The 26,043-nt window shown below is 38.1% G+C and overlaps 1 protein-coding gene across 1 annotated transcript in view; it reads left to right on the forward strand.

The window, feature by feature from the left end:
* EEFSEC (eukaryotic elongation factor, selenocysteine-tRNA specific) overlaps positions 1-26,043 on the forward strand; it is a 177,028-nt gene that overhangs the window by 88,215 nt on the left and 62,770 nt on the right. The window contains exon 5 of the mRNA XM_038410954.2: positions 18,966-19,607. Coding sequence (XP_038266882.1) covers positions 18,966-19,607 — 642 coding nt within the window. The remainder of the gene's footprint in view (positions 1-18,965; positions 19,608-26,043) is intronic.

The following is a 26,043-nucleotide window of genomic DNA, read 5'->3' on the forward strand; positions in this document are numbered from 1 at the left end:
AACAATGGTATGAGCTCCCTGAGTCCATTTGCACACCCCTAGCCTGCCTGTCTTTAAATCCCTCTTAAAGACCTACTTCTGTTATGCTACTTATAATGAATCAAGTTGATTTGTATGCACATTTTATCTAAATTGCCAACTGTTCCCCCCCCCCCCTTCCCCAGGTCTCTTTCTACTTCTTCGTCCTCAGAACTCATTGTAGTAGAGACCAACCTTAAGCATTTGAAAAGTGCTTAGCACATAGTGGGTGCTATTGTGTATAGCCCGTCCCCAATATTTTGGGCATATTCCACCTTGATCTTTTTGCAAATCTCTCTCTGCCATCAGTGAGAGTTCTGCTGTAGAGTATGGAGTCCTAAATGAATACCTTGGTCCACCAACCATAATTCAAAATGGAATTTGACTCCCTCTTCAGAATGAGACAGTCTAATAGGTGTTTTCCATCTCTGATTTGTTTTGCTTCTATGATGCATTGTATTCTCTGATCAGTTTAATCCTAAATATTCTCTGTTCATCATCATAACATGAAAAAGCGTGAAGAAGGATTTTATTTCAATTTAAAACATTTAGTTTATATTGGAAAACAGGACAGATTTTGTTTTAAATAAGAAAGCAACTTGCTGTCTTGCACAGAACATTGAGTATACTGAAGCAGGTTGGCCACAGCTCTGATTTGTTTGAATCTTGGTTAGTTTGAGACTTAAAAAATTAAATCAACAGGATTACGAAAAAGGTGGGGATGGAAGAATTTGTTCTTCTGATGACTGTTTAGAGATTTAAGCAAGTAGAGGATGTGTTAAGATACGAGTGTGCAGCTGCACATCTAGCATTTGTATGTTGCTCCTATAATGGGCAGAATGTACATGCTGTGCAACATAGCATGAATTATTTATTTTACACTCAAACTAGATTTTAAGGACCCCTCCCTCCTCATCATATGATATAACTTTGAATGCAATGAAGTCGCATCTCACTGTCTTGGGGGTCGGGGGCGACAGGGAGAGGGTTGACCATTTTAGTGAATTAATCAAAAAAGCCTATGCAAACAATTGAGGATTTTTTTCTTCCAAGCAAGTCAATATAGTTACACAGCCTGACATTGTTAGGTGAACCTTTATGATCTCATAGGCTACTGTCGGTTTTTGTGTGTTAGACCTCTCTCAGTAAAAGTGTGGGCACTGTCTACACAAATTCATAGCAGCTGTCACAGTTTAGCTGTGGTGCAGTTTGGTCAAGACCCCCTGAACTTTTTATTTTGGGCTAATCCAGTCTAATGTGATCAGTGTATGCATCTCCAGCTTTTAGGTCTGTTAATTACGTGGCAAGTGTTGCGTTGGTTTGGTGTCAGGCTGTAAAACACAAACACAGAAGAGACAAAACTGGGGAAGTGAGGTGTGTATTGTTTGTATATGAAAGCCATCATTTTAAACAGTTCCCTTCCTATCTTTAGAAGTCCCTGGGAGAACTTTAATGGCTTTCTTTTTGTCTGTCATGTAAACCTGGCAGAATAAAAATGTTTCACAAAAATAATTCAGTTTAAAAATGTCTGGTTCAGCTATATTGCTATATTTTGTAAAAGGGCCAACTGTATTAATGAACTTAGTGCATGCGTATCTCCTTGTCCATCTGTTTGTAGAGTAATTAAAATAAAAATACTTATTGATAGGGACAATAACTACGTCCCATGGGTTGTTTAAGAGAACAGAAAACCTGTCTAGTTTTTTTTCTAATCCTTTAGTGTAAAAAGAAATGGTTTCCTCCTGGGACTTTTCCATAGCTTCATTCATTCTGACTCGTGTTTGTAATGACATTTTGAGAGATTGTCAGTTTGGGGGATGCGGAACCAAAGCAAACGGTCTTTGAGTCAGGGGAAGAAATCTTGGGAGTTTATGAATTTTCCCGTCTTCAGTTCTCTATCATCAATGGGAAAGGTAAAAATGTAGAATTATGTTCCAGCTTTCTTACATTTTGGTGCCTCTATTTTAGTCTTCCAGTGACAGAAAGTGCTGGGGAGTTGAGTAGTTTGTTTCATCTCCTTTGAAGAAAAAGTTAAATTTATAATCCCAGATCAGACCTTTCCTATAACTCATGCAACTCATCCTGTTAACTGTTTTAATATATGGCACCACTATTTCATTAAACAACATCCAGGAATAATTAGTTCAGCAACGATGCCTCGGAACAAAAGCCTATGATTTTGTTTAACTTTATAAGTTGGTCTCTTTTGATCTGCAAGAGCACATCTGGGGCCTTTAAGAAAGCAGAAAGAAAAATATTAAATGTTTACTAAGGCTGCTGTTGAGGTTTTTCAAAGCACAGTAACCCTTTGGTACCAGGATGTAACTCGCAGGCAAAAAAGTGTGAATTTGTTGTATTTCGTAAGACATCACATCCTGCCTCTCCATGGTAAATGCTGTTTTTGTTAGCAGATGAATATTACATTTTGGCTTTCATTTATTTCCAGCTTCTTTATAGATTGTAGTTTATTATTTCTTCTTTACCCCGAATATGTTGCTTTCTTTTTCCCCCCATGTGCGTGCAATCATGAAAAATTACTACAGTAAGCCTGACTATTTTTTCCACCAGCTATGTGTGCATTTGTAAATTGTTTTTGTTGCTATGTCAAACTTTGTTCCAGTGCTTCTGTGCGCTTCCTACAGTTTAGTATTTGCACTGGTGGTTGGGGATAAATTCATTTGTTCTTTACTCCAGGCTCTGCTGCGTAGATTTTAAAAATGGCTAATTTACACCATCTGCATTATATGATCTCCTAATTGTGAAAATTTTACTTTCCAATCTACTTCTTCAGAGTTTGCCACTTAAAAAAAAATCACTCAGAAGCAAAGAGCTATGAAGGAAGATTTTGTATACCAATTGTTTTTACTTCCATAAACTAGCAGTGATTATTGTAGAAAGTATACATTTCCATAAATGGTTCTTGATGCATTTTTCCAGTACTTTAAGTTAGCAAAGACCTAGCATTTGGTTTAGCTGGAATTAGCAAAAAGAAGATAACAGATGTAACACCATATAATTTGATATGTATCGATGTCCACCTGTGTGCATAGTAATGTATATTGTATTTGATGCTGCATCGTACTATACTGCTGTGTAGTACAGTATTTATATGTTCAGTATTTTGTTAAATTGCATACAAATTGCCTCTGATAAGTGTTAACATTTGTCATAGCTAATGAAGCCAACATGATTGCTCTGTAATTATTCAGAATTTTTTTCTTTTTATGTATATAAAGCTTTTAATAGCAAGTTTATTTTAAAGACGCAATAGAGGAATTTGGCCCATAAAGAAAAAATGAGTACAAAAACCCTGACCTGTCAAAATAGAAGTGAAAAGACTTGAAAATATTATTTTTCATTAGAGGTTTTATTTTTAAATGCAGCTTTATGTTCACTCTGTGTTTGTTTTTCCTTGGTGAGCCTTTAACTCCAAGGTTATGACCTAATAATGACCTCCTCTCTCCACTCTCAATTGGTTCTGACCTACTCCATTAAGTAAAAAGAAATAACCTAACAGAAGGGTAACCAGATCACTGCTACCACACCAAGGAAACAGGCAGGCTTTGGGATGCTCTTCTTTAATCTCTCTATCCACACAGCCCTCATTTTAATTTGCAAAATTGAACCCAGATCGAGAGCAGTAAAGCCTGAATATGGTAAATATTCATGCCTCAGTGATCTAGAGTGGCTCCATTACATTTCAGAGATTGGGAGAATTACCTTTTGGATTATGTATATTCATGGGCTGATTTTTATTTGAGATATAATATTACTCACGTTGGGCTACATGTCGCATATTCTACCTAAATCATCCTTCTTACAAAGCTCCAAATGTTGCTTACACATAAAAGTTTTACTTCTGTAGCTTGTAGTTTCTCCTTTTTGATTCTTTTCAAAAACTGGTAATAAACAAAAATCTCCTTTAAAGAGGAAGGAGGAAAAAATCCATGTTGAAGAGTTCTTCTTTATAAACCTTTCAACCCTGTGTTTGCTGTGATATATTCTTTTGTATATCACTTTGAAGTCTTCAGATGAAAGTCTTGTTATTGTTCCAAAATTAAGTCCAGTTGAAAAAGAGGAATTCTGTTTATTTCATCGGAAGAACAAAATTCCACAGTCATTGTTTTCTACCCATCATTCTGCATTGGCTTTGTGTTGTTTTGGGGGGACTTTCTGAAATATGTGCTTGAAAACCAATTTTGATAAATTGAGGTTTAATTGGTATTAAATGTTAAGCTTATTTATAATACAGCTCTAATAAATACAGAGTACGAGGAACTCTGCATGCTGATCACTGATTAAATACAATGGCTTTATATACATTACTTTAAAAAATACTAATCTCAGCTGCTTTTACTGACATTGTAGATTATCAAAACAAAGCATTCTATTACAAAGAAATTATAGGTGGTGAAAGTAGCACTGCTTATAGTTAAGGTTGCCTGACATTTTCTGTTAGAAGACTCCAGGCTGAAATTTTCCATGCTGGGTGTGTGCCTCAGAGTGAATTTTTTTCACCTGAAATGGTTTAGCTGTTTGAGAACAAGTTAAAGGAAAATGTTTAATCCATTTAAAAAAGCATTCTTATAATCATTTAGTTGAGAAAGTCTAGTGCTTCTATGTTTTAGAACAGTGATGAGGAATTTGACAGATGGGGAGGATCTTACTGTCAGGAATGTGCCTTTTGCTGTCCCCATGAAAATCTGCCCAAATTTGGCCAAACCACAAGGCTCTGAAAAATCTCACTTCGCACGTGATCAGTAGATAGTTAAAGTTTGAGAGAGAAATTCTCCAAAGATTGTCTGCACTGAGTATGCACCATCCCCTCCCAACTTCTATGTACTGATCAGACTGTGTATGCCCTGTCCCCACAGAGCAATGGAACAGGCTTCAGCATGGGTCTGTTAGGCATTGCTTTGTCACCAGGCACCAGAACTGAGATCAGGGACACTTACTCTCCTACATTCTCAGTGCTTCCCCTGCAGGTGCCCAGACAGCATGGAGAAGGAAGAGGAGGAAATATAGGATGTGAGGAAAAGAGAAGGCAGGGGATGAGGAGGAACTGGGGAGGGAAGAGGGTATAGGAGCAGGATTTAGAAGATGGGAACATGGATAGGAGCAAGAGAAGGGTGAGAGGCAGGAGTGGTGGGAGAGGGCAGAAGCCAAGTTGGGGAGCAGAGGGGCAGGAGCTGGGGAGGGGAAGATAGGAGCAGAATGGGGCAAGGGAAGAAGAGTCTGTAACCATTAGAACACGCTTACCTACAGAACTTGGAATGGAATCCATTATTTCTAAGTATCAGCATTCAGTTGCTGACTACCAAATAGTTGTGATACCCATTGGCTTTTTCGACATCCGTCCCGCTTTAGTGGCAGGTCCACAGAGAAGATAACATCCTTCTACTTCTAACAGTTACTCTTAGCTCAAGTGGTAGTGTGCTGTTGGATCTAAAGATCCAAACCCTGCTGAAGACCTATGTGGGTGGTCAATATAATGCCATAGGTTGGCTTTTTTCCCTATTGATTTAAAAAAAAAACATAGGAAATTACATTTAAAAAAACCCCACCATGTGTTAAAGAATGCTAAAGATGCAAAGTGAAGCACTCAGAATTAGGAAATGGCAGAATTAATGGCAGCTTTAATTCGCTTCTTGTGTGCATGTGTTATCATTCGGTCCTTAATGATATTGTCATATAAGACTTTTTTCCACAGGACAAGTGCTTCCGTGAGTGCACGGGGTGGGCTGTGCTCTGGGAATAAATAGGATTGTATAGTGAAGGAGGCTGTTGTGTTTTGGATCCCAGCCTCATTTGTTGCAGGAGTTGGAATGTATATAGTGAATGAGGGGATTGGTGGAAGAGAAAGGATGACCTCAGGACTGAGGCAGTTGAATATTTGTCTGGAGAACTGGAGTCTCCAGTTAGGCAAGTCAGTTCAACCAAATTGTATGTTCCTCATTTTCTGGATATACATCCTGAGACATCTAGGATCTCATTTGCAGAAGTACTGAGCATTCTCAGTTGCAGCTGAGGCCAGTCGGAGCTCTGCTGTGAACATGTAAAATGGTATGTACTCTGAAAATCAGGCTTTAGGCTTCTCAAATGGGGAACCCAATATTAATTGATACTTTTGACAATTTTGCGTGTAATCTCTGTGCCTCAGTTTCCCATATATAAAATGAGAATAATATCACTTCACTTCACTTCACAGGGGTGTTGGGAAGGCTAATTCATTAGCGTTTGTAAAGAACTAAGATACTATGATAAGAGCATTCTAGAAAAGCCCATGAGGAAATCAATAATTCAGTATAGGGTTTTGAATGATGTGCGGTAAATAATGAATGGGTCCACACATTGAATACTGAGGTTAAAAAGAAATACTGAGTAGCTGCCCATTCAGTGAGCACCATCCATCCTGTGTAGTGAACGAGGCAGGGGTTCTGCTGGAAAGAAACAGTATGTGATTGTGTAATTAAAGACTATATCATAATATCATATGTGTCTGCACACAATGGGTGAATTAAATTTGCCTGGGAAACTGTAATTCTGGCATTTCCTAATTCTTGAGTGTTTGACTTTGCAACCTGAATGTTTTTTATGAAATATGTATTTATACTTGTGTAGCACTGTATGTACAATGATGTGGTGTTTATGAATACAGAATATACAGACATTAAACAGAAACTACACCTTTAAAGTGGAACAGCATTAAAGTGAGATCAGGAACATGCCATTAGCTTATTGGACAGCCGGCGCTTTTTTTGATTCGGTGCTAGTGATAAGGGAATTTTTGCTAACTCCTTTAATGGTGTGTGTTCTATCAGCTGTTTTATCCCCCTGTTGCAATGTGGGCAGTCAGGATCTGAAACATCTGATCAAAAGAGGGGAATTTCCTAAAAGATTTTATGGTATAGGATTACACTGACAGCACTGCAATCATAATGTGACTTTACTGAACACTAGAAACTCTTCCCTCCTTATTTCTGCTCATTTACTTGTAATTCAGGAGGGGCAGGCAACATTTTATACACAATTATATTCTCCATCCCATACATGGTAGCTGGAGACAAAGTAAGCGTTATTGAGGCACAGCAGCACAATCATAACCTCTCCAATCGGTAGTAGGTCCCACCTGCCATTTTGCCCTTGATTATCTGAGAAGAGATGGCCTTCTCTGATCTAGGTTCTGGGGCAAGAGGTTATATCACATGGTGGTTGTATTATAAATAGTGTTACCAACTCTTGTGATTTTATTGCAAGTTGTGTCCTTTTCTTAAGTCGCTAATCAGGTGAATTGTGTGGTTGTAAGAATCTCAGCTTTTGGCAGGGGGCGTTTGTTTTATTTTTTTTTGAAAACGTGAACCTGAAAAGCTCAAAAATGGAAGGTAAATAAGAACCCAATTTTATTTTTTTTAAAAATAGCTCATGTTTTTTAAGCTAACCTAATGATTTTTTGGATGGCCTGACTGACTCACCCATGAATTCATGCTCCAGTTGTCCCTTGATGCCTTCAACCAGGAACTGTTTGTCTTTGTTGCTAAATGGCATCATCATTTGTGGATCTGTAGAAATTTTCTCTGATATCCATTAATTATCACCTCTACTCCCAAAGGAGAGAAACTCAAATATTTTAGGTTTAGAGCAGGATTTAGGAAATGATCTGGTTAAAGGTAGATACAGTTCTGGATTTGGTTAAGTGATCAGAGTTTAAATTAGATGCAGTTTTTGAGATTAGACAAGAGTTCATAGGAAAATAGAAATTACCAGATCACACAAGTGGTTCATCTAGACTGGCAACCTGTGTCCACCAGTGACCCATTCCACATGCTTCAGAGGAAGGCTGTAGAGACTGCACAATGGAAAGTTATGAAATAACCTGTCCATAGGGGAAATTTGATTCTAATTCCTGTCAGTTAGTGGTTGGCTTATGCCAGTGGTTCTCAAACTATTGTACTGGTGACCCCTTTCACAAAGCAAGCATCTCAGAGTGACCCCCTCCCTTATAAATTAAAAAGACTTGTTTATACATTTAACACCATTATAAATGCTGGAGGCAAAGCAGGGTTTGGGGTGGAGGCTGACTGCTTGCGACCCTCCATGTAATAACCTTGTGATCCCTGAGGGGTCCTGACCCTCAGTTTGAGAACCCCTGGCTTATTCCCTAATGCAGGAGCATTTATATTAGTTATAAAATGTTAAATCCATAATGGTGGATGTTTTCTCTATCTTTTAATTGTCAAATCATTTTTTAACCTTCTAAACTCTTGTCAGTGAGTTCAACAGGTTAAGTATGCATTGTATGGGTTTTTTAAATTTCCCTTTTCACATTACTTTTGAGAAAGTTATCTACACTTAGTCTAGTTTTTGCTATTTATGTTGAATATACAGCATGTACAGTGGGGTAATGAATGCTGCTCTTGCTACAGAGCTTTTAATAAGGTCTGACATCGGGTTGATGGCAGAAGCTTTTCATGACCTCCTCCCTCTCTGGAATGGTGGTGGCAGAGGGCCGCTCCTCTTTCAAAGAGGCAATGGTAGTGGGGTCCTCCGGGACTTATCCCAACAACTGGAGTAGATGTGCTTGGATGCAGGGGCTGGGTCTTCATGCATTCCTCTTCTCCATCCACACAGGCAGTCCTCTGCTGGGATGGTGTTGTCAGTGTCCCCCCCAGCATGGTTCTTGGATTAAACACCCCATTGAGATGCGCAGCACAGTTTTCACTTCTCAAAGTTATTGTTTCAGATTGTCTGCAGATTCAAGCAGACATTGTTTCTTGTCACATTTTCAAGCTTTTCTTCACTGCCATGAGGCCTATCAGTTTAGGGCCAGATTATTAAAGGTATCTAGAAACCTAACTCCCATGGAGTTAGGTTCCTAAATATCTTCAAAAATCTCCCCTTCCCCTCATTTAAAAAAAAGAAAAAAGAAAACTCAGATTTGCATGTAATCCTATAGCTCCAGGATCTGCTGCTGTTCTAGGCATGGGTCTTTAGTGCCTGTTCCTTACTTCACCCTTGGCTGGAGTCCAAGGCATTAAATTGGTATCTTCTTTTTGTAGTTTTTAACCCTTTTATACATAGGAACTTTAGGTATGTTTATAACCCATTGATTTTTATCTGATGAATTAGTATTTATTATTTACTGTATCTTCTGTGGTTCCACCTGTGTTACAGGAGGGCTGGGTTGCTATATCTATAGTATCAGTAAGATGCAGTCACAGCACTGGGAGGTAGCAGGATGCTGTGGTTCTTATCTAGAGAAGGTAAGAGCTATGACATATGGAACACTGATAACTTAATGAAAGTTGGATAAATAAAGGAAAAGAAGCTCTGACATATCCGGGGAAAAAGTCATTAGTGGATTTTTTTTTTAATCCTGTTTCCTATTAGTCTCTAGTTAAACTGCTTTGAAAATTTTAGTGGGTTTTTCCTTTGGTCTTCAAATAACAGGTTCTTTTCTTATATTGAACACATTTTTTATCTTAAGGGCTGAACAGTTTGGGTGCTTTTAATGTCTCTCTGCCTTGCGTTTTTTATTTATATGTGAATGCATGGGTTTCCTCCAGTTCCCTTTTAACCCCTTTTATAAACTTCTACATAACACTTTAGGAATGTTAATGGGATAATCTAAATTAAAAAAATAATAAAAACCCTTTCTTTGTAAGGGATGTAAGATTTCAATACATGCCTGTTAATTTACAAAGTGAGAGATACAATCAGTCCCTCTGTGCCACCATTTAGAAACAAAATGTGAATGACATTATGAGCTAAGTTTGTAGTAACAATTATAATGGTATCCAAGTTAGCCATGTTTACAGATATTGTTTGCATACAGCAAAGGCTAACTTTAAAGTTACACCCAATACTGTTCCTTTTTTTTTCATGTTTCTACATATCTAGAATTCCAGGGGAGACGATTAAAATAACTTTCCACTTATTGGACCTATTGAACTGTCCTTCCCCTCCCCCCCTCCCACCCCCAGCTACTGTCATGAAGATCATGAGGCTGACATTGCTTAAAAACATATCATGCTTTTTGTAAAGGTTCAAAGTTGGGAATAGAAAAACAAATAAAATCCCAAACAAATTCCATTGATTTTGCAATTTATGATTCAAAGTTCTATTGCTCAGGGCTTTCAAACCATTGGAGGCTGGACAAAATGCTCCAAAATGTACAATGCAATCTTCTTTGTAGAAAGATGGACAGGATGCTCTAATTTTTTCCTTTCATAATTTCTATGGTAGTAAAGCCCAGCACAATATGTAAAAGTCTAGAGCTTTATTATAATTTCTGGAGATCCCTTATGTAGGGAAACTGAATATGGGAAAACAAAATCCCAATCTTAAGTGCCTATCAGGTCCTTTTCAGTGTTTTCCAGGTTTCTATTTTAAGGGCCAGACAAAACAGAGAGATGAGATTTAGCCATTCACTGCAGACCGTGAACAAAACAATGTTGGGGTATTTTTAAGCTACAGAAGAATGTTTCTATCAGTCCAGGTCAGAGTGAGATGCTGCCTCTTGGCAGCAATGACTGGGGTCCACCGCTTTAAGGTACACCTTAATGGCCAGATCAGTAGACCAAGAACACTTAACTCGGGCATCCCTCAGGGCTCTGTCCTGACCCCACTTTTTACTTTATATATATACTTTTTAATCTATACGCTGTGGATATACCAGTGATGGAGTCAAGGAAATTCAAGTATGCGAATGATATTGTCCTAACTGTTCAGCATACAAGCCTCAATACCATCAGTTGCACCCTAACCCGAGATCTAGCACAATGGCTGATTATTTCCAATGTCGGAAATTTAGGCCTAATCCAAAAAACCCCCATGCTAACTGCTTTCCATCTGAACAATAAAATGGCTAATGCCAAACTTGATGTGCAGTTCTGTGGTGAGAGTGTTAACCACGAAGCTAATTCAGAGTATCTTGGCCTTAACCCTGGACCACAGTTTGACCTTTCGACAACACCTCAAGAACACCCGCAATAAGGTCAGGTCTTGTGTTGCGCTTATTAGAAGATTCGTCGGAACATCATGGGGCTCCAGTCCACGGACCTTACAAATCACATCTTGCTTTTTTAATCATGTCAATGCAAATACGAGGATCCCACTGCACCATGACCTGCAGAACCCACCAAACACAAGATTAAAATCCCGCAACCCTCTATGGGACCATATTAAGATCCTTACACCCAACTTTGATGCTGAGGCTCAATGGAGAGTCACATGGAGCACTTCGACTGCTCAAACCGAACAGCTGGTTGTTGATCCTATTGAGGAACTACCGGGTTTTGGTTTATATTGGAAAGACAGGTGCAGATTGAATCGCATTAAGACATCTCATGGGAGATGTGGACAAACCCTCTTTAAATGGAAAATGAGGCAAACGCCTGTATGTGACTGTGATCACCAGGCACAAACAATAGAGCACACCATATTTGAATGTCCCCTTCGTTCTTTTGCTGGGGGCTTGAAGGACATTCACCAGCTCACTGCTGCAGCAATGTGCTGGATATCAAACTTAGATATAAATTTGTAGCTGTTGCTACCTACCCAAGCTATATGGAAAAAGAGTGAGATGGAACTAAAATACTTTATTGATATTTGTGCTCTCCCCAGGCAACAGAAAAAGAAATGATTTAAAGCTTCTGACCTTTAGAATGAGATGTAATTCTAGTTCTTCTCATCACCAAACAGAAACCCCCACCTCTTTTTTTTTTTTTTTTGGTGAGAAACCAGTCCCCATGTGCTCCGTCCTTGCACTGTTGGAGCCCAGCTGATAGGCAGAGATGCTATGCTCAATTAAGTTCCTCCCCTTCGTGATCCATTTACCATGTACCCCCATATCAAGAAGAACTACTACTTTAGGAGGTAAAGTTATGGACACAGTTTTAGGTGTGCGATATCATTGACTTAACTGTTGCCCTCAGGTACACAAATAAGAACCTTGTATGTGGGAGTAGATACCCAGTATAAATGGAGAAAATATATGGGTAAGTACCAGGTACATGGAGGGGTGGGGTAGCTTAAACCACCTACAAGACTCCTCTATATACCTGGTCTATCAATGAGAGATGCTAACTTTCCAATAAAATATTATTTCCATTTTAGCACAAAAACCGAAGAAGAGGACAAGCAGCAAATGGATTAATGGGAGCCATGCTTTTAAAACTTCCTGGAACAGTTTGAAAATTACTCCATTGTATACAGTCTAATGCAGGGATTCTCAAACATAGTTGTAGCAATTACAGCAATTGCTTAAGTTGAAAAGTACCAGTAAGTATTTAATGTATTTTTAGCTTTTTAATCTAATGTAACATTTGAAAATAAAGAGGAGGAGCCAGCCCTATATGACTAGCCAGTTCACTGCCGACCAGAATTTGGGAACTGCTGATCTAATGGAAAATAATTTGAAAATATTAAATATATCGCATAAAACAAAAATTACAAAAACCTCTTTCTTTTACTTCTTGTAATGAAATACTTAGTTTTCTGAGTGTCAGGCATTTTAAGCCTAACCATTTAAGTTTATTTGGGGTGTATGTATAATATATAGAGCATGTGTGTCAGTGTATGTGTGTATATATATATATATAGATCATATATAGATCATTTTTTATATATATATATATATACACACACACATACACATATATATATGAGTGTCGTGTGTGTGTGTATAATATATATATATAAAATGATCTAAAGTTAATATAGTTTATGTACACAAAGGCAAAGAGTAATCTTTTCCCACTCCTGCAATTTTTATTCTGTATTATTTGGAATCCCCTGCAAGATGCATCTGATGATGAAATTGTAAAAGAGTTTTACAAAGACTGAAAAAAATACAAAAAGTCCTTGTCAATGTCCTTTTAAATGCTTAGTTTTTTTTTAAAGTGGTATATTTAAAATCTGAATGTTCAACAATGAAGAAGATTCTAATATATCGTGGCTTCATTCAGGGTATAAATTTGTGTAGTTATATAATTCTCTTTACAAGCTTCAGTTGCTATTTTTGTGTCGAGGAACATAGGAAATGATAGGGATAGAAGAATACCAGGTTAGCTCTTTTAAGTCCATTTGCTCTGTCTACTGTGTAGAAGACAATAAGCCTTCTGGCTGCGCTGCCACATGAGAGATTGAAGGACTTTTCCTTTCCAAGGTTGTATAAATTGGTAACATGAGGTGCCATTTTCAAATTCTGTTCTGTGGACTCATTGCTCTGAACTTACATCTTCAAAAACTATTTTGTTTTTTAACAGACAGTAACTGTATACATTTCTGCTCATCTTTTCCACAATTACTTGTCCTCAGCATTTGTGCTGTAAATATGATCGTGATGGGAACAAGAGGGAGATGGTGGGTAAGGGGAAAAGGAGGGTACAGATAGCAGCCAGGAATGATGGGGGATAGGTGAAAACTTATCAAATGCTTGCTTAAGTGAAGGATGTAGAAGATAATTGCTAGGTCTTCTCTTGTCAGCCCAGCTAGATAGATAACATTGTCTGGGATGTGTGGCTGAAGGGATACTATGCACATGACTTGTGCACAAAAATGTTTGAAAGCAAAACAGTAGGTAGAGCTTAGCAGGGCTTTGATATCACTACTTACAGTGTTTCCAACAGACAGCAGTTAAGGTCATTAGCCTTTTTAATGAAGGGATTTCTCGCTTATATTTATACTCTCTGGTCTCTCTTCCCTGTCACATCCTATGTAGTACAGTGAAACACACAGGCATAGATGTGACATTTGATTTGAAAAGGGCTGCAACAATAACTTTTCCTAGTCTGAAAAGGGCTGTTTCTTTTGTTTTTGATTAGAAGCCAGGCATCCAGTGCACCCAAACAATATTAATCTTTGTGCAGCTTGCAAATGGCCTTTCTGTGTATGAATATGACTCCAACCAAGGGTGAGAGGATACGTAATTTATGTGGTTCCCAATAGCTTGTGTGTCTGCTATATTTTTTTCCTGTTTTTGCTTTGTTTAAAAAGGAGTAGAATCCTAATATTTCTTTTTTTCACTCATGACTGACCTATTTTAAGAGGGTTCTTATTTCCCAGCAGCTGAAGATTTTGGCCAGACAAAATTAGGGCTGTAGAACTTGCATCTTTTCCATTATTTTGGTCTGAGTTTCCACAGTTCCCCTTTTCCTCTACGTGAGTCATTCTTCCTTCTCCTCTGCCATGCCCCCAGCCCTCTTTACTTTACTCAGCACTTTCCAATAGAAGTAAACAATTAATAAGGACACCAGACAAGATTAGCAGCCAGTCTAAGGTTGAGATTGAAACCCTACCTATGGAATGGGACTTAGAAGGATTGAGTTGCTCAGTTCACTTTAGTAACTGATGAGGCCTTGGGGTTGATGGGGAATTCATAGAATCATAGAATATCAGGATTGGAAGGGACCTCAGGAGGCCATCTAGTCCAACCCCCTGCTCAAAGCAGGACAAATCCCCAATTTTTGCCCCAGATCCCTAAATGGCCCCCTCAGGGATTGAACTCACAACCCTGAGTTTAGCAGTCCAGTGCTCAAACCACTGAGCTGTCCCTCCCCCCTAAATTGTTTCTATTTTCCTTTTGGTTTTGAAAAATCTCCTCTCTGTTAGCATTGCCTGTTTACTCAACTGAAAAAAAAAAGTGACTTTTTTTTGTATGGAGCAGTATAGATGACCCATCAGAAGGATTGATTCTGATAGCGGCTAGACAGATACTTCGTATAGATTTCAAATGTAGGAATGGATTCTCGGTGTCACTGCACAGTCTGGAACGCTGTCTGGAAGATTTTTGCTCTTTGAATGGTTGTATAGACGTAGCTTTCACCTGTTGTACTCTTGCAATACAGACTGTTAGCCACATTTGCAGATTTTAGGCACTCAGCAACTGATTTATGTGTACACAATCTGCACTTGTGCACCCAGAGCAGGCACCATAACTATGCCTATCTACTTGGTCTACTTTTGTGTTGTTAAGATTGTTTTGAAATATCCAGAAACTTAAGTGTGTGATATTAGGTAGCTGAAATAAAGAGGACACATTGAGGCAACTGAAGAATTCTCTCTCTCCATTTAAAAAAACATCTACAGATCCTAGTCAGGTGGATTTCTTACTTTTGTACCATAGAAATAATACAGACCACTATACTGCTTAGATGGGTATACTACTGGTATTTTGCAGGGGTGGAATTATTATTTATTATATAACCAAGGTTGATACCCCATTGTGCTAGGTGCTGTACATACTCATAGACAGTCCCTGTCCCAAAGAACGTGAAATCTAAGTAGACAGGACAAAGAATGAAAAATGGAAATGGTATCTCTGTTGTAGAGATGGGAGCTGAGGCAGAGATTCAAGCTCAATTTTCAAAGGAATGTATGGAATTTAGACACCTCTTCCATTAAAGACAGGTTTCAGAGTAGCAGCCGTGTTAGTCTGTATTCGCAAAAAGAAAAGGAGTACTTGTGGCACCTTAGAGACTAACAAATTTATTTGAGCATAAGCTTTCGTGAGCTACAGCTCACTTCATCGGATGCATTCAGTGGATGTACTGAATGCATCCGATGAAGTGAGCTGTAGCTAACGAAAGCTTATGTTCAAATAAATCTGTTAGTCTCTAAGGTGCCACCAGTACTCCTTTTCTTCCATTAAAGTTAATGAAGATGACTTCACAAGACTACTTTGAACATCTCGGCCTAAGAGACTTGCCCAAACAAGGTCACACAGTAGTATGTGACAGAGCTGGAAATAGAACCCACATCTGCTGAGTCCCATCAGAGAAAAGACAGTGGGATGGGCAGGTGGAAGATGATGCAGTTTATTGATGTGCTTGCCACAGCTGAGCAATGAACCAGGAACATAAATATGACAGAGTATGATAGATGAGTGCCAATAGTATGTATGCTGTGAATAGCAAAGTAGCATTTGGTACAAAGCAAGAAAATGCTGACATCTCTGTTGCAGCTCTACGGAGCGGAGGAGAACGGGGAGAAAAGCAGTAATAGATCATGAGAATGGAGGTCTGTTGTACTGATTTTGGTTGCCACATTAATTATAAAATCCATTATATACTGAGGAAAGATAATCTACTTTTCAGAGCACAGACTTTGGAAGCCTCAAAATTTAGAGCTGTGTTTTGATGTTCCGGGTAGGTAACTCCCCTACAAAAGGTAAAATGACTGATAACTTGTAAGTACTTTGAGTTCTAAGGACAGAGTGGTATCTAAGAGAGAAATATTGTTTATTTTATTATACTGTATATGTGTTCCAGCATCTAAATCTGTGTCAAAACCAGAGAGTTACTTGCAAAGAATTGATTGATATTCCAGATCTGTTGTTGTCTGTTTGTGTAAGTGTGTGAGGCAGATACACACTGGGTTAATGCATAAACTGGAAAAATATATATTCTTAAACAATGGTTTAGAGAACACACAGAGTAGGCCAAAATGAAACATTATTAAATTAAACTGGTTTGGCCTGATCAAACTAAATCAAGACTGATCTTAAAAAGCTTATTTCATTCTTTTCTTTTGTTTGAGAACTCGCTGAATTGAAATAACTGATACAACCATAAGCTTATGAATGTCAAACTTCCGATAGGGATTTTTTTTTCTATTTACATTTTTTAAGCAGCTAATGAGATGGTAAATAAACTGTATCTATAAATAATGGGCAGCATCATGAGCTCCCCAAGATCAATAATATCAAGGAAATGAAGTGTAACAGGCACCATGCCTAATTTGTAAATTATTGGGCCAATATCACCAAGATCACTTTAAATAAACACAACTCTGTGCTGGATTATTTTGTGCAGGGTTGTTTTCTTTTTCTTTCTTTCTTTCTTTCTCTCTCTCTCTCTTTCTTTGTAACATTTGAAGTTTCCTAAATTGTGGATTATTTGATATTTCAGACAACTTGATCCCATAAAGTTGAGTCACAAATGATGCTCTTCTTTACATGATCCATTAGTAATTTGGAGTTTGGGCTAAGTACTAGATGTTAAATGGAATCTGCTGAACATCCTCTGGGTGTCCACTGCTGCTAGTCAGTCATAGAACCAGAAAAAAAATGCTACCTCTGAGACATAAGTGGCTGTTGTTTAATGGCTCGTTAGCAGTGAAGGACATCAGTAAAGACTAACTAAAACATAAAGGGATATAGTGTCCTCTATCAATTTCAGGGAAAACCCTCAGTGAGTGGGATAGCCCCTTTGTGTGTGAATGTCAGTGAGCAAGATGGTGTTATCAGCTGAGTAGAGGGGAATACCCCGAACGGTAGATGACTTGAAATATGTTTTTAATAAAACTAACTCCACCATTTATTTCTCAGAAATGTTTCTAGGGGCGTATTCTTTAATATGAGGGCTAAAGCTGTAGACTCAAGAAAGTCTTAGATGCAGAGTTTAATCTGGAACTTCCAGCATCTTCTTGCATTAAACTCTTGAAGTGAGCGTCTTTGTATATTTGTTGAAGAAGCATTTCTTTCCAAATATAGTCAAATCACTACCCTCTTTTGTAGCTTTTCATTGTGGATTTGGGGAAAATTTGAACAATGTTAAAAATACTAAATATTATATTAATATGCATATGCATATACATGTGTATGTTAATATGAAAGTAAAACATATCAGAATCAAGTATGGGAATTTGAGGACTTTAGAGAGATAGTATTGTGTAGTGCTTGGTGCATGGTATGGCGTCAGAACAAGTGAATAGTTTTCTAAACTCTAATAAGGTCCATAGTAGCTTGTGTTCCATTTTGGATTCTGCCACTGGCATGTCATGACCTTCTGCAAATCATGTAACCTCTCTGTGCTTCAGTTTCCCCAGCTATCAAATGGATGTAATAATACTTCACACAGGCTGTGAAGAATGATGAATCTTTACTAAAGTAGGCACATGCATAAGCACACATGCACAAAAACTTGGATAGAAGAGAATATGATTGCTGCTATTATAATTTATTTATCACATGACTAAACCTGGTTGGAGAGTTTGGATGTGGATATACTATAATTAAGTTGAGAGTGATTCCAGTTAAACTTCAGAGGTTATTTAAAGGTTCCTGTCTTCAAGTACTACTCACATGTGTTAATATAAGATTCTCATGCAAATTGCCTTACCTGCACAGGGTTCTAGAGAAGTCCATGTGCATGTCAGAATAAATGTTAATATTTAAAAATAGAGCTATGGCTTATTTGAATTTTTTTGCAGTTAGTCCAGTTGAATGTATATTTTTATTTCAAACTGATGTGGGGTTTTGTACCCTGTTATGCATGAATGTGGAGATTAATATTTATTATTAGATAAATGCAGACAATATGCCTGGCACTGTGCTTTTATTGTTTGTATTGTGGTGGCACCTTCTAAGTCCTCACTGTGTTCGACTCGGTGCAAATACATAGTAAGAGAGGGCACCTTCCCCTGAATAGCTTACAATCTGATTTAATATGATACAATAAATGAGTGTGAGAAAAAAGAAGTGGGTAAGGGAAAAAGAGGGTAATGAAAATAAAATTATGTAGTTACATAGGTGGCTGTTACACATCTTGATGATATTTTAGGGTACTACTTTTTTATAATAAATAGAAAGATGAAAAATCAGCTATAAAATAACTTATGCATAACCACGTTTTCATTGGTTTGCTGATTTCTGGTAGGCACATCTGCAGAGTTGACACACACATCAAGATAGTCCGAATATTGATGATTTTACATTCTAGAAGACTAAAATAAAACTCTTTGGGAGAATCATATCAGGGTTCATTTTAGGTAATTTTGTGAATATATTCTTAATCTGATTGCTTTCCATTTTTAAAATTTCAGTCTCTTCTGGACGATGTGAATCTTTAGCAGAGAGTCAGGGCTTGATATACTGTGATTTGATGCTCATTCTATGCAGGTAAATATAAATACGGTTAATTTTCTTATTCTTGTTTCCTCCTAAATAGGTGACAAAGAAAGTCAAGTCTATGCAGATGTTCCATACTCCTGTAACATATGCCATGCAGGGTGACAGAGTTGGCATCTGTGTGACCCAGTTTGATCCCAAGCTGCTAGAACGAGGTCTAATCTGTACTCCAGAATCTCTCCAGACCATACATGCTGCTGTCATCTCCTTGAAGAAAATCCAGTATTTCCGTGGTGCTCTTCAGACCAAGGCCAAGTTTCACATCACAGTTGGTCATGAAACAGTCATGGGAAGAGTGATGTTCTTCAGCAGAGCTCCTGCTGACTTCAGCGAAGAACCCCTGGAGAATGCTTTTGATTTTGCAAAGGAATATCTTTATCAAGAGGAATACTTATCTAAGGGGTCAAAATCTTCAGAGGAAAACAAGGAAAATGACCAAACAGGAGAAGGGAAGCTTCTGAGGCAACAATGGGCATTACTGGAGTTTGAAAAACCTGTGACTTGTCCTAAATTATGCCTTGTGATTGGCTCCAAGCTGGATACTGATATTCATGCAAACACCTGCAGGTTGGCATTCCATGGGGTACTGCTTCAAGGGATAGAAGACAAGAACTATGTTGAGACTTTTCTCCCAAAGCTGAAAGTGTACAAATTGAAGCATAAGGAAGGACAAGTGGAGAGGGTAAGCTATATTTCTTAGTACTTTATGCAGGCAAAAAAAAAATTAGTCCATGTTTTGATCTGGATCCCAAGTATACCAAGGTGCTATGGAGTTTTTCACCAAATTATGCTCCTCAATTCCTGCTTCCATTTTTTAAAAATTTAGTTTTGTACTCCTTTTGTTTGCAAAGAAAATCTGTGAAAAATTGTATGTAGTTGATGCAGTATTTCCTGACTCAGCTTGAAGTCATTCAGAAACTATCGCTTTTGAGAAGGGTGTGAACAGCACCATCTCTTTTGGGGAGGAGGGGATGTAAGTTAGAAATTTAATGGTCTCAATTTCATTGTCAGCATTAACTGTTTCGCAATTTATCATTTTAACAGTTTAGCTGGTGTGTTTGTCCGCAAACCCAAACAGCCTCCCATACTTTCCCAGGAGCTCCAACTCTCCTCTACCCAGCTGCCAAAACCTCTGCTTCCTCTGGCATCTATAGTACAGTTATTCTGTAGTTTAAGACCAAAATTGTACAGTACATTGAATATTAAAAATGTAGAGGCAGCATAAAATAAATAGAAATTAATATCAGGTTAAAGAACACTATTGATTGTCATTAATTTTCATATTAAATTAAATAAGAACCTCAGTGATTAAAACTTATCTCAATATACCACAGAATCTCCTGTTGTCTGCACTGGAGTGCTACAACATACAGAAATATTGCCACAGGACTTAGATCAAGCCTGTCACTGAGTATATGGGGCCTTGAATATGATATATTATGCACATGTCACAAACACCATATGGTAAGCCATGTCACAGTGCATACACAACCCATCATTAAAGAATACATGGGACTTTTGGCAAGAGTAAAGAAACTTGTCCTGACTAAGATTTAATTTGGGTAATTACATTCTGACTATTTTACAGGCCCTTCAGTTTCCTGTGTGGTGTTTTTCTTTACTTTCTGTATTAAACTATTGTTGTATTGCTTTGGGGTCCACCTAAATTGTGGCTGCATTTTAGTAATGGGTGGATAACCATTTGTATATAGTGCCTGTATTTCACTTTGGAATTCTTTGTAGTGAAAGGAGCTCTAGAAATGTAATTGTATACATTTTTAATCAGTTACCCTTTTAATAACAATGTTAATGTAAATGTTAACCAGTAGTGTTTACATGATGCTTTGAAAATGTAAAATGTGATACAATTGCTAAGCATTATTATATTGTTAACATATACTATAGCAGAGAATTGTTAATTTTATTCTCGTAATACAAAAACCTGATCATTCTAACAAAACAATCTGCAGCAGTCTCAGCCCCGTTTCTTAGCACACTGCCATAGTGAGGTTTTGTACAATAAGTTTTCCATATTTTTATATGAAGAACTAAACACTTATGAAAATAGATGTCACAGTACATTTTGTGGTACCGAATTTTTGATTTTTTTTTATTTACTTTAATTTGCAACAGGTGCGTATTAATGAGGTTCTTTCTCTAAAGCACTGACTATTAATTACATCCAGACAAGCAATCAGTGTTACTCATCTGTAATTCTCCTCCCCCTTTCTCTCTGAGGTCTAGTCTACAGTACTGTGCTACATCAGCACAGCTGCACCGATGCAGCTGTGCTGCTGTTGTGCATCTGGTGAAGACGTGTTATGCCGGCGGGAGATTGCTCTCCTGTAGGCATAATTACTCCAACTCAGCCGAGAGGCAGAAGCTATGCACTCCCATTGATTTAGCACTGGTGTGGACAGCGCTTAGGTCGATATAACTTGCATCACTTTTCAAACCCCTGAGTGACGTAAATTACATCAGCTTAAGCAGTAGTGTAGACAAGCCCTGAGACATCAAATATCACTGTAAAAATAAGTATTTTGTAGTATTTTCCTTGTTGTAGCTTCTGCTTTCCAGGGATACTTTGCTTCTCCCCCATGCTTTCACTGCTAAATCTGGAGGTCAAGATTTTCAAAAATGGCTAGTGATTTTTGGATGCCTCAGTTTTTGAGTGCCCGACTCGATATTCCTTGAAGAAGTGTAGTTTTCAGCACTTTCTGAAAATCAGGTCCTTTTTGAGCCGTCTTAAGTTGGGAACCCAAAATCACTAGTCAGTATTCAAAATCTTGACCTGGAGGTTTATATGCATTTCATTCCTCTCAAATAGCTAGTCTTCCTTTCCAGTAGATAGTGGCAGTCCCAAACTAGAGCACCCTACCTTCCCACCTTTGGGGAAATTTGGATTTGATAGATCATGTTTCTGTCTCATCTGTACATTTTAATACCAGTTTTTCTGTTCTGTTTTGTTCCATTTATACTCTCTTGACGTTCTGGAACCTTTTCTCCACTTTAAAAATTACTTCCTTCACCTCTACTAGAACTTTTAATTTATGCAAAACTCCTACTGCTGGTAGCATTGGTAACTGCCAGACAAACCTGGCTTGTCTGTGACGTTTCTGCTTGAATATGGATATTAGCAAGACTAATGAGAACAAGAGTTGGTGCAAACTAGAGGGGCCCACACTGTGTTGGTTTTTTAAACTGAAATGATCTGGATTCAGATTAACTTTCTTTGCTCAGTATTTATTATTATTTCACGTTACATTACAAAGGGAATTGTGAATACTTTGGTAAATAGCTTGAACAATTATATAATATTCACAGAAGCTACAGTACACTTCATCGGAAGCTTATGCTCAAATAAATTTTAGTCTCTAAGGTGCCACAAGTACTCCTTTTCTTTTTGCGAATACAGACTAACACGGCTGCTACTCTGAAAGAAACTACAGTGAATATCTGTGGTACGCTTTGATGAACTGATACTTTGCAATTTTTATGAATAATTTTATTGAATTTTGTCCATCAGTTGTAAAATTATTACCATTTATTGCACTATCCAGACAGCTCTGTAAATAAATTGAATAATATTAATCAAATTATTCATTTTTTTCCTCTTGCCTGGCAAATAACAGACAAGCGACTACTTTTTTAAAATCAGTTGACCAGCAGAGTAATCTCTGAAACTGATATCCTTAGTGAATTGTAGCAGATATCCCTGTAACTTTTAAAACAGCACTACTGTTGGCTAGTGTGGGTGGCAGATGTCTTACCTTTTTCCAGTCATGGAACTGTCACAAAAGCTTTAGAAAAGGGGGGCATTAATCATTCTCTTTACTAACACCAGTTGGTTCTACAAGTGAGAATCTAGTGTAAAATCATCAGCTTGTCGTCTGTGTTAGGCCTGTATGTACTAAATGGCATATATACAAAAAATTCATTCTGATCCTGGTTATCGGGGAACTGTGGTTCATTCAGAATTAGTATTTTCCCCCAGTACGTGCCAAAAAGATACGGCAGTGCATGTAACTATAGTATAGGCTGATTGTAAAGATAGAAGAGTACATCAGGCCTTAGGAGAGTTGATGGGAAGAGGACGGTGCCAATTATCGTGGGTCTGCTGGGGAAGTACTTACGACTTCACATTGAGGGAGTAGAATGAAATGGATGATTTTGGTGAGTGGAGACCAGCAGGAGCCAATTGGTGGTGCAGTGCCTTTTTGTTTTGTTTCTTTTTAGTATACAAAGTCTCTAGTTAATAGAAATTCTGAATCAGTTGGTCCCACCCTGCTGCTGATGGATAGCTAGAGATTAGTATAATTGAATTTAGGGTGTCTATTCTTGGCATTGATACAGGAAAATCTCATTCTCTGTGCTAAAGCAAGGAAGTTGGTGCCCCCCCCTTCTCTGGGGAGGCACAAAAATAATAATTTTACCTTTATGGGAAGTTAACTTTCCCTCCTGAGAATACTGTTCGGGAAAATTGGCTTCATAACTTCCTGAAGGGTTGGGAATGAGAGAGGAAGGCTGGGGTATGTAGTGTTTGGCTTTCCTGTTTCAGTAGTGGGGGGAACCGATTACTGTAACCAGACTGTTACAGGAATTCAGTGGTATCCACTTGTAAAATGTTGTACTCATTTAATCTAATGTGGATGCTCCCTAGCCACCTGCTTGCTGTTAGAATTAAAATAAATCCCCCAACAGTTTAATGACCATTTAACCCAGGAGAAATCAGGTATTTATTCTTTTGCTCTTTGTTTCTACTCTGATTAATTTCAGAGCACTTATGAAATAGTAAGAACTGTAAATTAATTAAGTCTCCAGCATCCTCAGTCTCATTTTTTAATGGATTTAGCTTGGTGTTTCTTTGAATGATTTAGATTATTTCCTCATAGCTTGTAAGCTATCTGACAGCAGAGGATAGACATTCTGGCCACTTCAAAAAGGGTGAAATCATCAAATGAGAGAACACTGTGTTAAAACAAAAAACCCCACACAACCCCTCTCTGCTTCCCCCAAAGTGCCCTTTGAATTAGCTTTCAGAGTAGCATCCGTGTTAGTCTGTATTCGCAAAAAGAAAAGGAGTACTTGTGGCACCTTAGAGACTAACAAATTTATTTGAGCATAAGCTTTCGTGAGCTACAGCACCACTAGTACTCCTTTTCTTTTTGAATTAGCTTGTGTACTGTTTCTTTAAGTCCCTGCTTAATGTTACTGGCTCTGCTTAACTGCTTCAGATTTGTGAATATTGCATATGCATCTAGGTATTGAATGCTGCTGTTGTGCTGCTCACTGTACAGGTTATATTATCTATCGTTTGGTATCGTGTCGATTTAATGCCACAAGCAGGAGGAACATAGCAAGTACAGTAGAGCTCTTGAAGTGAAAGGGTTAAAGATTTTCTATTGTGATCAGTGAGTGAACTGTAAATGTTACATGTCTGAAATGTGTCCTCAACTATTTCCCCCCTCACCCCCCCCACTCTTGGTAATTTATTTATTTATAGGGTCTATACTGCACTCACCATAGTAGTATCTTATAGCTGGTTCAGAGAAACATTTTAGTTACTTCTTCTCTAAAAGGCCACCTCCTGTCTGAGTCAGTCAGTGATGTTTTGATGTTCAGATGCATGGGCGATGGGTGTCAGAGAGACTTCTGGCCATAGTGGAGCATTTTCAGTTCATCAGCATTGAGATAGTGGCTTCTTCCAGATCTTTTCTATATGAGAAAATCACACCATGTTAACTTTATGGTGTGGTTTTAATCTGATTTGCTTAAATTGGTGCAAAGGGTATGTGGACACTCTTGGTTTAAACCAGGGGTTTTTTTGGCTTACTTTAAATTGATTAGGAATTTGCTTAAGATAAACCAAACTAAACCACTCCTAAACTGAAATAAGTGTGTCTAGACTTGGGGTTGGTTGTACCTGTTGAACTTAATCAGTTTAAAAATTATTTAAATTTATCGGTGCAACTTTATCATGTAGATAAGGCCTAAGAGACAGGAGAAAATGCTGTGAAAAGATGTCTTCAGTTTCTACGATCAGTGTCTTTTTCTGCAGGACTACATATAAGGAGGGACAATGACCCTTCTGCTGGAGGATCTACTGTTGCTATACATGTTAAGCTGTCTGAGTGTTCTTTTAGACAAAGGCCTCTTTAGCAGGCAAAAGAGCTGGGCTGGCAACAACAAAGTGAATTATACAAACAAAAATGTAGGAGCAGGAGCTGAAAATCTTGCCACAGTTACTGCCAGGATCATTTGGTATGAAGAAAGATGCAGGAACCTGTAATGAAACAACTGGGAATGAAACTATGTCTTTAGTGCTAGGTCGGGGAGAGATTGGTCCCTCTCTATTGGATTCCTTATTTTCATAAGTCTGTGATGAACAATGCCTAATGAAATATTTTGGATGAACATGAATTTACTATACTGGATCACACAATTTGTCCATCAAGTCTGATATATTTGAGGCATCAAGATTGGCAGTGACTGTCCTCAATTATCTGATGCTTTAGATGACATCCCCTCTCCTAATGCCATCTGTGCAGGTCATGGTGTGAGGAAACTGGCATTCATTTTTGCAACCTTCCTGTGAGGTAGGAAAGTAGTAATCCCATTTTACAAATGTGGAAACTGAAGGATAGAGAGGTAATTTGCTCAGTGTCCTACAGTGAGAGTGATAGAGCCAGAGTCCAACAGATTTCCAATTCAGTCATATAACTATGAGTCGTACTTGCTATAATTTTGTCAGTTTTGTCCATGGCTTCTGCTTGCTGTAATATCGCTCACTTGGAGAAACTGGCAAACTGTACAGAGTCCCTATACCGGAATGCTATTCTATTGGGATTTCCCCCTGTAAACGTCATTCTAGCCAATTCCAATTTGATGCATGAAACAGTTAGCCCTGGAGATAAAACTCTCACATTCTTTGCTTTGTAGGTTTCCATGGACATAGGCGCTCATTGCAATGATTTTTGAGTGAAAGGTGAACTGTAGAAGCAAATTATGATTTCCTGCATGACTCAGATATGCTTTCTGTTCTGAAAATGTTTGCACAAACAGGATTTATCCCGTGGTGGTGGTTGCTGGGTCCATTGTGGAAGATGCTCGTAAATCAG

The sequence above is a fragment of the Dermochelys coriacea genome, chromosome 7 (genome assembly GCF_009764565.3).
Source record: "Dermochelys coriacea isolate rDerCor1 chromosome 7, rDerCor1.pri.v4, whole genome shotgun sequence".
NCBI classification, from domain to species: Eukaryota; Metazoa; Chordata; order Testudines; family Dermochelyidae; genus Dermochelys; species Dermochelys coriacea.